The following is a 14128-nucleotide window of genomic DNA, read 5'->3' as shown; positions in this document are numbered from 1 at the left end:
ATTTCTCCATTAATTAGTTATTTATTATAGTTTATTAATTAATAATTAATGATATTAACAAAATATCATTAATTATTTATTTAAAATATCTTTAAACATGTAATTAGTTATTTATTTAGTTAATTAATTACTAATTAATGATATTAAAAAATTTTGAGATTTGGTGAGCTATTAAAGTTAAATATTTATTTATAACAGTTAATTTATTTATTTTCCATATATAATATTCATTTGCATAAAGGGCATAAGTGTCATTTTATCATATTTTCCTTCTTTACTTTTCTCATTCTCAATAAATTACACTCTCCAATCTTTATCAACCAAACGCATTTTTCATTCTTACTTCTACTTCACTCCCCCTCATCTCACTCCTATTCCACTCCTCCCCCAATCTACTCCTGATAACTAAACACTCAATATTTTTACTAGAGCTCACTTGCTCAACAACAAATACATTGATTACCTAAACAGTTTGAAAAACCTAAATAAGAAAAAAATGTTTTGGGTAATTTTAATAATCTCATAGTGAAATTTATATAAAGAGAATTTACCTTATTCATAATGATGCATGTGTGAAGATGTCCATTCATTGCATGGACTTGTAAAACCCAAAGAAGAACCAGATTGTTGTACTATTGCCTAGGAGAAAAATAAAAATGTAATATATGTTATTTTTTTTTGTGCGATATCATAACAAATATTAATATTAAATAACATCGCATTACTGTATTTTCTTGTGTACAAAGTTCAACTTGTGGGTTGTTTTGAGCTTGTGCAATTTCCTTTGATTGAGCTTTTCACAAGAAATAACACTAGTTTTAAACAAAAAAAATAATTGAGAAAGAGTGATATAAATTATAAGTACATTTTTCTTATTTTTAATAATTATTTCCTCAACTTTTGACTTCTTTCTTTTCTATGGAGGTCGGCCCTCATACTATGCATCTTTAAAAGAGTTAGAAACTTTGTTGTTGAAATTGTTGTTTGGTTTCTTCTTCCAACAACATCGGTGGTAGAACTTCATTAGCATGCCAATCCCAATAATTTGCATTATCTATTAGCTTCTTTTTTTTCCTCATCCACATATTTCACTAGAAAATTATATTTCTCAATTTATTTTGCCTCAATGTTAGCGGCTTTAGAAAAATGAGAATATAATTTGTTGTATCATGTTTTTATTCACTACTTTATGAGTCATCACAACAATTCAACACATAAGTATGCATGCGTTTAATATCCTTCCTCCAACGAGGTAAAATACATTGAGATGGAATCTTTTTACATTCTTTTCAATATAAACTTTTCATATATGTCTGCAAATAACTCCTCTAAACTCAAATAAACAACATGTGCATTTAATATCAAATTTGACTTCATTGTAAAATACATTGAACACCACTTGTCTTCTTTTTCCTCTAAGAATGTCTGTCACCTGAAATGTATACATTACCCCATCTAAATTGATAAATGTAAGATTGCAATAAAACATTCCACTAAACTTGTCTTAACACAACTTAAAAACTTTATTCGTATAAGCTTCTTGTAGTTGCCTCTCAAAATGACAATTAGTTATCATTCAAAACTTGAGTTAAAATAAGCAAAATCAGCTTTTTTTTTTATTATTTTTTTCAATCTTGTTTTTCAATGCATTATCATACTGCTTAACAAATTGCTTCAACAATGTTGTTGGACCAATATGACCATAAAAAAAACATTTATATTTTCACTTTTTTGAGTGGTAGACATTCCCACTCAAAAAATTCTTTGTCATATATAAGAGCCTAACGATGGCGATTTTTATATAAGAAATTCAACCATTCATTTTTTTTTCAATATTACAACTCTTTATTATCTTCAACTAAATGTTTTCAAATTCTTGAATATTAGTTGCTTCATAGATGGTGCTTTTAAAAAAAATTACTGCTTTGTACTCAGTCAATCCTCTAAGATTCTCAGGAACCTTCTTCATAACATGCAAAAGACAGAGACAGTGGTGACAATTTAGAACGATTTCTCTAATTGTATTTTCGATAGCCATACATTGATTTGTAATGGTCGCCTTGGGGGCCTTGCCTGACATGCATTCTAACCAAGTTTTAAGCAACCATATGTAGGTTTTTGTATCTTCTTTTGACAATAAACTACATACAAATAATATTGTTTGTCCATGATAGTTTGCGCCCGACAAATGGAGCAAAGGACATATCATACTTATTCGTTAAGTATGTTGTGTCAAATGATATTAAATCACCAAAACCTTCGTAAGCTATTACAGACCTTGCATCTTCCCAAAAATACATTTTTCAAATGCCTTTCTTCATCCATATCAATCAAATAAAAAAATTGAATTTCTCCGTTGCATACGACAAAAATAATTAACAAGTGCTTCAGCATCTCCAACTCCAAGTCTGAAATCCCTTGTTTTTGTAATATAAATATATAATTCCGACAATATTTTTCAGTATAGGTTAAATTTTTATATCAGCCACTTTCAACAGCTAATGAATGAAACTTTTTGCTTAAACTTATGCCCGCTTGATCATGTAGTTCAAGCCTTCTCTTCGCATATGCATCCATTTTTATGGGTATAATACCCGAATTGGTCCCTTTATTTTTCTCTCTTTTTTCTTTTGGTCTCTCTACTAAAAATGCTTCCAATTTCCTCTACTCTTAAAAATGGTTCTACTTAGTCCCTTCTACTCTAAAATAGGCCAATTATTGGCTTTTTTTTCAAGAGTAGAAATACTAGATGAGAAAATATTAAGGGTAGAGGGACTATATTGGGTCATTTTCAAGAGTAGAGGGATTAGTGATACGCATTTTTGAGTAGAGTGACCAAAAGGGAAGAGAGAGAAAAGTAGAGGGATCAATTAATGTATTATACTATTTTTTTATTACACTTTTGAAAACAGGATTTATGAAGACTAAGTTCATGATTATGCTCCAAATGAGTACTAGAAATAGTAAAGTATCCATCATTATCAACAATGACATTAAATTTTTGGCCCTGACAATTTGTCTTAGTGGGTAGCCTTGGATTGAAAAAATTATTTGAGGTAGATATTCTTTTGCCACTTTTTAGACATGTATGTGTGTAATATTTTAATTTTCCATCATCATCCGACCTTGTATTCTTTTTTGTAATACCAAACCCTTCTCGCCAAGCATACTCAGTATAGAAATTATAAACTACTTCTTCATAATCAAGCACTCGTATCGACCTTTGGAACTGTTTTTTCAAATAATAAATCCTCTAGTTGTATTGATTTCTCTTTTTCCTTGTTAAATATATCTTAACTAGAACATCCATCTTTTGCTTCATTCTTGCTCCATTCAGAAAACCCAACATATAACTCTTCCATATTTTCCTCGATTTGCATCTATATTAATAGTTAAAAAAATAAGTACAATAAATTAATTAAAATTACATTATAGTTTTATTTGATAAAGCTATAAACAATAACTCCTATTTCATGCTATCTCATATTTTTTTTAGCTTTAAACAAATTAAATCGTATACCTTTTGTCTGAGACATAATGTATATATGAATGGTCTGGAAACATTTGTGTTAGTTGAAAGTTGAAAATTTAGACTATTGTATAAGAAGACACTTTTAAAAGTAAATATACTTTCATCTTTTGAACTTCTTCTCAGTTTGAATAATCAAGGCTTCAACAATCAAGTCAACAAACCTGTATACCTCGTAAAACTCAATGTGTTTAAAATTGCATTAAATTTGTATATATAATTAAACTAGTTAGTTAATTTAATCCTTATTTGCTCCCTCACACACGTGTGTGTGAGTAAGTGAGTGTTACCAAATGGCACAACGAAAAAAGTGTGGCGAGGTTTAGCGATAGGATATGGGCACGGGTTGGTTTAAGATAGCAACTCTGCTAATTGTGGGCACCGAAAACTTTCGGTCACTGGCGACGAGCACAGGGTGACAGAGGAGAATTAGTAAGTATGTGAGAGAGATAGAGAGAGTAACGGGGTTTGTTTGTCGGCGAAGGTGAAGACGGGATGGCACGGGTGACAAGGTTTATTTGTGGATGACAAGTGATGGGGTTCGTCGGCGTCGGTGGCAGTAGTGATAGCGGGTAACAAGCTTGTTGGCATGGGATGTGAGGTGATGGTTGTGCAAAGATGAAGAGGAGGACTGCGATAGATGCCAATAAGCATCCACATCACTCGTGTAAAGATTTTGGACAACTTCATCACATAATATAACATTATTTTTAATAAAATAAGTACAATTGAAAAACAAAAAATAAAAATTTAAAAATAATAAATCCAAATGGGCCATTACCCTCTTTCTCAAAGCCCATTCAAAACTAAAGGCCCGGCCCATTACAAGGCCTATAAAAGCCCCAGAAACGCCAAGCAAAGCAATTTCCCCCCATTTTTCCAATCAAGGCTTTGAAACGCTTCAGTTCTTGGTCGGTGGCGCTTGACGAGAAGGGCCCAATCGCCGCCGCCGGCGTCGCCGATCGACTGCCATGGATGACCCTCTCGACTTCGAGGCTGAGGACAAGCTCCTCTTCAGCGCTCGCCCCACCACCAAGAGGTCCTCCGTTGTATTCTTATCCAGCTCTCATTTTTAGGGCTTGATGCCCATTCGCTGCCGATTGTTGATCTTTTTGTAGTAGTTTTGGAGATTTTTGTTGGTTTTTTGGAATTTTGGATTCAAAGTTAGGTTTATTTTGCTTTGAAGAAGAGCATTGATGATTGTTAATTTTGTCTTTGGTAGAGGGGTATCTTGTTCAATCTTATAAGCCGTAAAGTTCTCTTTTTTTGGTGATTTGAAGGGTGATAATGTGAGATTATGGAACTAAATGTGATGCTTGTGAGAAGATGGTGGCTTGTTGCCATTGCTGGAGGTTTTGAGGATGGATTTTTTTCTTCCTTTTTTTTAATCTGAGGATATGCTAACCTTATAAATGGGATAATACATTTGCTACCTTTTTTAAAGTTAGGTTTTTGTGGTGTCATTTGATGACTGGAGGATGATGCCCTCTGGCTTCATGTAGAGTATTCTTCTTCAGTCTTATTCGGTGGGGAAGGGGATCTGATTTCATGCATTGTGGCAGCCATATGAGTAGTTGATTCATCTTCTACATTTTAACTTCCATGCTATGTTAAGTCTGCCTTTTGCTTGTCAAAACCAGCATTAATCTGCAGAGGGAACCATTTAATGTACTATCCTCATGAAACATGTTATAATTTTGTCTGTTAGATGCACATTGTATATTGTGACTTGACTTTTTGAAATTTTATGTTCTGGTTTATCATCTTGTATATGATGTTGGATGGTGTGATAATAGTGTGAATCTCGTCAAGGATCTTTAATTGGTTGCTTTTGAAGGAGAAGATGATTGGTGTATTAAACAAAATGATGTAGGATTGATGAAAACTACTATTTGTGGTTGGTGAAAACACTGCACATGCTTGTATGTATTTTCTGCTTCAGTACATGTGTAGTCCTATCATAAGTTTGGGAGAGTTAGCCAATTTTAGTTGATTATAGGTTGAAACTATATTTTATATGCTTTGTGCCAACTTGAATAGCATCATTCTTTGTAAATCTCTACCATCAACAATTAGCAAGATGCACTTTTTTATCTTCTTTTTGTTGATATCATGTTTGATGTTTTGCTTGAAAATGATGATATAATTCTTTTGACCTAGAGACTATGTATTTCTTGTCAATCAAATTATGATCATAGTTTATTGAATTTTGTTAAGGCCGACACTTTGTTGGAAAACTTAATTCCTAAATTCAGCATAAAAATGGATGCTTGATTTTGGCTTTTGAATGCTACTAATTTGAATTACTTGGATATATTACAACGTAAGTTCATGTTGGTAAGCTGTCATTGGCTTTTGGATCTGAATTAAATGAATTTATTTTCAGGAGGAAGGTCATTGGTTTGGATGACCTTCTCACTGATTATTATGAGGAGCAAAGTAAAGTTGTTCAAAGACAGTCAAAGAAACGTAAGACAAAAGGTCATAATTCTGATGATGAAGATGATAAGACTCAGAAAAACAAAGAGAGAATGCTTTCCAAATTTGTTGATGAGTGCCAAAAACAGGCATGCTGAATCAGCCAGATCCTTTCATTTTTTTTTTTTTAGGCGTAAACTGCAGCACAATTTTTTATAGCCTTGGTTGCAGGTGCATGAAATGAGTACTGAAGAAAGTATCCCTTTGTGGGGACTGAGAATTTTCGGACAGCAGGTTCTGGTGACATTCTGATATTTAATTTTTCATTGCTTCAAGGATGAAGTACTCTCCATTGCCTGTAATATACAATGATTGATCATTTTATATTATGTATTGCAGCAACCTCCTCCTCTGGTAAACTTCTCGAAGATTTTGAACTGCAAACTTTTACAAACTTTTAAGAAGAAGGAACTTAATGCCATTTTTGAAGCTAATGTTGTAGAAGGTTTGTGATTGCTCTTATTATGTATGATTCCAAGTTCACACTGGCCACTTACCAATGCCTCTCTTGCCCACACCCTCATACCCTACCCACACTACACCTTTGTATTTCTCTTTTGATATGACTCTGATTTGCCTATGAGATGGTCAAAACCGTGAAATTATTCTTCTTATTATATTTATAAACTTATGATTTTAAATTTGCACAAGCATTCCAAGTGTATCAAAAGAATAGGTCCTTAGTGAAAGCTTCAAGCATAATGGATTTCATTATGCTAGATTAAAATCTCTATATGGAGCTTCTGAAGCATTTCAAATCTTTGTACAAATCTTGAGTGACCAAGCGTGAAGTGATCTTGCTAACGCCTCTTGATGAAAATGCCTATCGTGCTTTGTTTGAAGCATGCAACTTGAGGAACTAAAAAAATTTATATTTATTGGGTCACAAATTGTTTTCTACCATGATGCATGCTTCTCCATTGGCTGATGCATAATATCATCATTCATCATTAAATTAGTAACATAAGTATCAATGTCTTAGAGCTAGCCTATGCTGCTTTAAATAAAACTCTAATACCATGCATGGAATTATGGTAATTTTATAACTGTGTAATTATTTCATTCTTCATGAAAAGTTTATATAAAATTCATTGTCTTTAAATCTTGCTATAGGTATAGTTTTTTGAAAAAAGAAAACTTGAATCTCTTTTCAGTGCATGTGTAGAACTTGCACTTCCATCTTCCCATGTTTTTTGATGTTCAAATAGATTCAATATGAACTGATATTTTGTCTTTTTTGTTCTTGTAGGAACGAACTTTCTAGAGGGTTTGCTAATAAATAGCTGGCTGACAAAGCTGGTGTTTTCATGTGGTGTTGTTGAAGATTCCGTAGCTTCTTGGACTTTTAACCAGAGTCAGTATATTTATAAATCTAATTGTTTGTTTAATTTCTAATTCTGGGATGTTAGCTTATTTTTGAGTTGTCAGTGTTGTACTCATCTGATGAGGAGTTACAGGAAGCTGCATGTGATTTTTGGTGCAGTGTTCTTCTATCAAAAACAGAGGTATTCTATGCTTTGATACATGGTTTTTCACATTATCATGTTCTGATCACCCATCCTTATGTAGGCTGATCAGCCACTAGTGAAGCTTAGCTGGTTTCCTTGTTATGCTGTGCTAAATGATGCACTCAAAAGCTATGGCTATCAGTCTGATGCATCTTATAATTGTTCATCCATGTCAAAAATTGTTACAACTGGTGAGTCCTTTACAACTTAAAACTTTGAGGCCTGAGCTATGATGCACTCAGAAAGTGTGGTTATCCATCTGCCTGAATTTTCTATTTCCCTGTTTCTATGTGCATATCTGCAGCTTTACCAATTTATATATTCCCTATATGGTAAGCATTATTTTACTTCCATCTAATTGTTTAATGACAATCAGAGCATTTAATTGTTAAAACGGGTTAATGTGTGAGTCTTTTTGAACATATCAACATTATGTATAGAAAGTATGAACATGCTAAATAGTGATAGTGCCTTATAGAAAATGTTGGTGAATAAAATGGCAGTCAATTTTCATATGTTGTTCATTTGTGACAAACGGAGTTGTAAGCAATCACTGTATCACTTTTATTTCTGCAATCAACAGGCATGATGTTCAGTTGTTTATTTTGATGGCACCTTGACGGTTTTTTTTTTTCTCTTGGTGGTATTCATTGATGAAGCCTTTAGCTTCATTTTTTGGTAAATCAGATGATTTAAGTAGCTTTTTCTTATAGATTTCAGGCATGAAGGGCCACCATTGAATATTGGATCATGGCTCAGAGTTCTCTCCAGTTGTTGTCAATTTAGGTATCATGTAAATACATCTGAATTATATGTAAATTCTAAAATATTTTGTCAACCAACAAAATGGGTAGAAGTGATCATCTGAGATATTCTTGTGCTAACGGATAATCATTCAGTATCTTTTTCCATGGTTTTAGGAGTGCGAGACCTATCTTTTCTACCTCCGAAGCAGAGGAGTTGCTTCAAATAATTTTCTGGCTCTTTTTGGATCGGCAACTTATAGGGTTGTCATATTGCTTATGTGAATGCATGCGATCAATTATTGCTTACTTCATGGAGAATGAGTGGGAGGTCAGCTGCAGGAATGTTGCTGAGTCTATTGCGTACAGGTACTACTTACAACTTGAATTTTTTTCTTGACCCTTTAAGTCTGTCATTCTTTGATATGGAAGTCATGTTTTATAATGGTGTTGTCTATGGTTTATCAGGCAGTTGCAATTTCACTTTGATAGTTTTCTTCCTAAATTAGTATTTGTGATATAGAAAAACGGAATCCTCATTAGTTCCATATATGCTTTACATGATTACAACATAAATAAATATATATAGGCATAACTCAAGATTAGATAAGAACTAACACAATATCAAATTAACACTAATGGATATTGCAAACTAATAAAATAAGGGTACTATGATTAAGCTTATTTCAGAGTCCTGCTACATTGTGAGTTCCAATATCTGCATCTATTTAAAAGTAAATTTGAAAATGAGATAAACTGAATATCAATTTGGCAGTTTAGATGCTTATTAGTATGACTTTATCTATTTCATGTTACGTGTGCATATTAGTGTAGTGTGCACCATAAGAAGAAGACTAATATGGTGTGCAAGGGTAATTTGGGTATTCCACTTTAATGTTTGATAAATTAGCTAAATTTACCACTCAAGACATGATTGCTTCCACTGTCTGTATAGACCATATTGATGATCAGATTTGTAGTTTATTATTGAGTTTTATTTCTTGTGTCAAGGGCTAAATACTTCTTTTTTCTTGTTGAGCAAACTCAAGTGATTTATAATTTTAATTTTGAGTATTGTACTGTGAAACGCAACACAAGTTTCTTGGATCAGGATAACTGTGAGTCTAAGTTCGAGGATGGTGATGTTTGCTCTCAATTCTTTATAGCCTTTCCATTTTTTTCCCTGTTCCCAGTTGTTTTACTGCTGGGGGGTTAAGTCTATCATCAATCATAGCAACATAAAACCATTCCCATTTCATCTTGGTTTTTAATTACGTCTATTCATTGCCAATTTTCTGTTGCAATTTTAATTTTCATTGTTGCGGCTTTCAATCACTTTATATTCTATTGATGCATTTAGCTTCCTTTTCCTTTTTTGTTTCATCTTCACACTTGCCAAGTTGTACAGCTCCCCATCTACCTATAATTATAATTATATATTGACATGTATATGGATCTCATAGATACACAATTATGATCATATATAATACTATAAACCAGACTTAACTGTTGTACTATATACCTCCACCGTAATTAGCTTAACATGTGAGGGCATTTTTGATATACAAAAATAATTTTAAATGAAAAAAAATGCATCATTTTTTTATTATTTTATTTTATTTTGTCTCAATACATATACACTCTAATCATGAGATATAGTTGCACAGGTGAAAATAACATTAAATACCAACAAAATACAAATAAATATAAGACTAATTTCGTAAAATCCAAGGAGAAGAAACAAATGAAATGATCCACAAGTCCACTAAAAAAGCATTTGGTTGCTAATATCCTGTAAATTAACATACTAAAGTGAAACAAAATTTTTTGAAATATTTTCATGAAATGATTTAAATTAAGTGTTAATTATGTAATAAATATTTTCAATTTTAAGTAATTCTTTATGGAATTTTTTTAGATTTAAATTTTTTTGAATATTTTTAAAAGAAAAGAAATTTTAATATGGGCCAACATGGTGGCTGGTACAACTCCCATCACTAACTGGGGTGTGTTTTGTCCTGGGCTGTTCTCTGGTACTATGTGCTGGTCTGGCACAAGAGCCAGCAATTTGTATATATCATAGAGGACCCAAGTTTTTAACAAAGATGATATAGTTGTTAGGCTAAATGTTTCATTAGCATGGATAACTGCGGTCAAATTTGTGGTTGCTTAAGCTAATGGGTTATGCTGATTTGTTTTATTTTATTTTTAAGTTTTGTACATTGATTACATTGACTTCAAACTTAAGAGATTATTTTATGTTTGATCTTCCCCTTGCAGAATCCCAAAGGATGTTAACTGTTTAAGAATAGTAGAATGTGTTTCTGGAGTTGATGATCGTTCCAAGAAACTAAAGGGTCAGCTGGCCTTGCAGATACTTCTAGTTGCTTTTGATAAAAAAGTAAGTTAAACATGTTTCCGAGCAAATTCACATGCAAAATATAAAATCTTGGAAAAATACTTCAGCAAATTAATTTTATTGCCATTTTTCTTATTTGATATGAAGTGATGTTGAATTTTTTTGCCAACTTTCAGAAATAAAATTTATCTGAAAAGCTTTTTGATTCTTCTAACAACTGACAGTTAACAAATTTTGACAATGTGAAATTGCTTCTGTCTTAGAAAAGTAGAGATGCTTGCCACTTTAAGAAAGAAGGTTTTTTTTTTCTACTAATTTTTGATAAAAATTCAAGAGGAGCTTCTCTTGGAAAAATTTATCAGGTACTCTTATTACTCAATAGACATTGCATCTAAGAACAAACTGAGGCGTAATTATAGAAACAAGTGAATCCATCATGATTTTTATGAATATCAAAGCACATGCCTTGAGTTAAAAAGAACTTTTGTATTTTTTCTACTTCTAATTCTTGTGCCTGTTTGCACTGTATTTGAGATGATCTAAAAATGCTTTTCAACTATCCATAGCTCTTTTGAATTTAACAGAGGGTTTTGGCTCTTAAGTGGGAAGAGCATTTGAGCTCAAAAGGCTGAAAAATAGGTTTTTGGCAAAGTCTCCTATTTGGACTTTTTTCTTCTTCTGAAAGCTATCTTGCAAATGCAGTGCCTAAGAGGCCCTTACTCTCATGCATGACAACATAGAGAGGGTTCATATAAGTTTTCCCATGCTAAAGTACACAACTGACTGCGATAACACCTGCTCCACTCCATATGTAGCTTTGTTTTATAAATCATTGCTAATTATATTCCAAAATTGGAAACAACACAATTACTGATTTGCTTATTTATGTCGGAATACTGAGTAAGAATATATCAGGACATACCTGTGATTTTAAAGTTAAATTGGATTTCTACTAGTGATCATTTTCTTTTATGCAGGGCACAAGTGGTAAAGAGATCCTAGATATGCTGTTGTTAATAAGTGTTAAAGATAAAGATTGTGATTTCTTCAGACTGTATATGTACTTAGATTTAGTTGGTAACTGGCTCTTGTATGATCACTTGATAGTAGAAAGCTATGAACTTAATGAAATGTGGTTTAAATTTCTTCGCAACTGTTCAAGCCAAATTACAAGCACGGATTGGAGGTCCTATGCATCAAAGGTGGGTATAAGAGCTTTTTAGTTCCATTGTAAAATGCATCCTGAAAATCACTAAAATGCTATTTTATTCTTCAGGTTCGTAATAAAGCTTCATATCTTCTGCAAAACACTGTCCAGAAAAAAAACTCCTAAGCAATTTATAGGGTGCAAGCATTTGTGAAGCAGGTATAGTTCTTAAGCTTCAAGACTGTCTATGATGGTGCCCTGATCTTCTGTTTTTATCTGGTCAAGTTCACCACAAGTCCAATTCGTCACTTTTGAGATCGGCTGTTTGGCTTATAGAACCTGCTGCTGCGGAATGTACAGATGTTAATGTATGTTCGTCGCTATGCTGTTGAAAACTTTTGCGTTCAGGCTGTTTAAACATGGGATCTTGTCAATGGCATTGTAGACCTTCATACTTTATTATTCTGAATATCGTTTAAATTTGGTTGTGCTTTGCTGTGTTTGTCTGATATTATTGGTTGATGGGTGAATGTGATGTTATGCTTTCCACTTCTTCCACTTCTTTCATAAGAGGTAAACAATGACATTACCATGCTTTGTACTAACATGAAAACTTTGGTGAGATTAAGTACAATTTGGTGCACCAAGTTAATTTCCATTTCTCTTGTTTCAAACAAGTTTCTGGTGCATATGCTCCCATATGCATTTTCTTATCACATATAAATTATGCAATAGATTATATCTGTCTAGAAAATGTTTGCCATTCACCATCTCTTTAAAATCCTATTGTTTGAAGTGTTTAATGGTGCTTTTGGGTTCTAGCTCGTGTTGGGATGTACAACTTGATATTCAGTTTTGCAGGGGATCAATGGCTGTTTTGTCACTTGCGCCTTAATTGAAATGGGATGCTGATTTAATGTAAGCCTATTCGCTGGAACATTATTGGTGCATGTAGGTTTTATCACTTCTACTTTGTACAATTTGAATTCATATACAGATTCTAGATTACCTCTTTTTGCAGAACCTTCAAGTGCTCAAATGCATTGTGTGCTCGCCTTTGTCGCCATCTTCCTTTTCCATTCGTCAAGAAAGACTTGGTTGAAGGACCATGATGTGTGAGATACTGGACCATTATTTTATTTAGTCTGTATGAAAGATAAAGCTTGCATGTGATCTAGGTCTATCATGGAAATGGTTTAGAATTGCTATTTTATTTTCAACTGCTGTACCATCAATTATGTATTGCATTAGACTTGCTTTGTCTAAGGTGCATGCATATGAACCTTTGAATTCATAGTGGTCCTTTTGATTTGTTCTTATCAAATTGATCACCAATGCTCGAAGTAAGAAAAATCTTTATATTATTATTGAAAAAAATTAGTCCTGATTGTTATGGACCAACTACTCTCAACTGGGATGAGAACCGATCAGCTTGGTATGAAATTTATTTTTTATGTTCGATTTCTCTTTTTCTAACCTTTCTAGTTCTCGTATTTTACAGGCAGCATTGGATGGTTACTAATGGTCCTTATTACTCATAAGTCTTGGTATGTGTCCCTGCATTCAGTCTCATCAGATATCACAGAAATGCACTACTTTAACCACAAGTATGCTTTCCATATTGCTTTTATCAATCTCTGCCAGGTTACTTCACTTTTAGTCTTTGAACTGTGATGAGAATGATGACCAACCAGGATAGACAAACACTGCTACTCATTTTGATTCTGTTCAACATTCCTTCATTCCAAACATCTTTTGAATACAATATTTTTTTTTGTTATATCCAGGCATCAACCTCACATTGAGCAGTATATACCGTGGCATGGCCGGCACGAGCTAATGCGATCACGAAAAGCAGTCCAAGATGCAATCGTTTGTGAGTTAATTATTTTCATTTCTTTTTCCTTATAATAGTGGAAATATGTAGGGTCAACACAGAAATAATTTTTAGCAGTGTCTCCCACTGAATGGGTGCAAATCATGGCTGTAATGACACACACACACACCATTAGACGATTCATCGACACCATTAGACGAGGAATCCACGCTTGTGATGGGACATATGGATTCAGGAGGTATACAGCATTGGCATTGTGATAATTTTATGGATGCACACATGGTATCTGCCTAACTTTAGTTATCAGTGAAGGTTGGAAAGGAATGGAATGGCACTTTGTGTTAGGGACCCAGTGGTGGAATGAGTTGTAGGAAAATGTCACTTTGAACTTTGAAGTATAAGAAGGTGGTGTATGAGTAATGATGGATGGGTTCACTGTTTCTTTGAAGAAGTTTGGAAAAGTGATTGAGATTTTTAGGGACTAAAGTGTATGGATAATTGAGGTTGGTAATCCTTCACCCAGTTGG

General features: G+C 33.2%; 1 protein-coding gene across 3 annotated transcripts; it reads left to right on the top strand.

Annotated features, from left to right (window-relative positions):
- Positions 1-4411: 4411 nt before the first annotated feature.
- On the top strand, positions 4412-12294 carry LOC120280670. Of its 3 annotated transcripts, XM_039287596.1 has the most exons (13): positions 4412-4568; positions 5916-6096; positions 6179-6247; positions 6347-6452; positions 7257-7361; positions 7436-7512; positions 7577-7706; positions 8229-8301; positions 8436-8627; positions 10539-10659; positions 11595-11819; positions 11894-11983; positions 12050-12294. In XM_039287596.1, exons 1-12 carry the CDS (start codon positions 4501-4503, stop codon positions 11948-11950), a joined length of 1404 nt encoding a protein of 467 aa, XP_039143530.1. In that variant the 5' UTR covers positions 4412-4500; the 3' UTR covers positions 11951-11983; positions 12050-12294. The 3 variants fall into 3 exon arrangements, with proteins under 3 accessions (XP_039143530.1, XP_039143523.1, XP_039143540.1); XM_039287589.1 differs by having other exon boundaries at positions 11894-12293; XM_039287606.1 differs by having other exon boundaries at positions 6179-6241; positions 11894-12292.
- The last annotated feature ends 1834 nt before the right edge of the window (positions 12295-14128 follow it).

The sequence above is a fragment of the Dioscorea cayenensis genome, chromosome 2 (assembly GCF_009730915.1).
Source record: "Dioscorea cayenensis subsp. rotundata cultivar TDr96_F1 chromosome 2, TDr96_F1_v2_PseudoChromosome.rev07_lg8_w22 25.fasta, whole genome shotgun sequence".
Classification (NCBI taxonomy): domain Eukaryota; kingdom Viridiplantae; phylum Streptophyta; class Magnoliopsida; order Dioscoreales; family Dioscoreaceae; genus Dioscorea; species Dioscorea cayenensis.
The sequence above is the reverse complement of the archived record's forward strand: the minus strand, read 5'-3'. Positions and strand labels throughout refer to the sequence as shown.

Coding starts and splice junctions, on each gene's coding strand:
- LOC120280670 (XM_039287596.1), top strand. CDS start 4,501: ATGGATGACCCTCTCGACTTCGAGGCTGAGGACAAGCTCCTCTTCAGC. Junction 4,569..5,915: donor GCTCGCCCCACCACCAAGAG/GTCCTCCGTTGT, acceptor ATTTATTTTCAG/GAGGAAGGTCATTGGTTTGG. Junction 6,097..6,178: donor TTGATGAGTGCCAAAAACAG/GCATGCTGAATC, acceptor CCTTGGTTGCAG/GTGCATGAAATGAGTACTGA.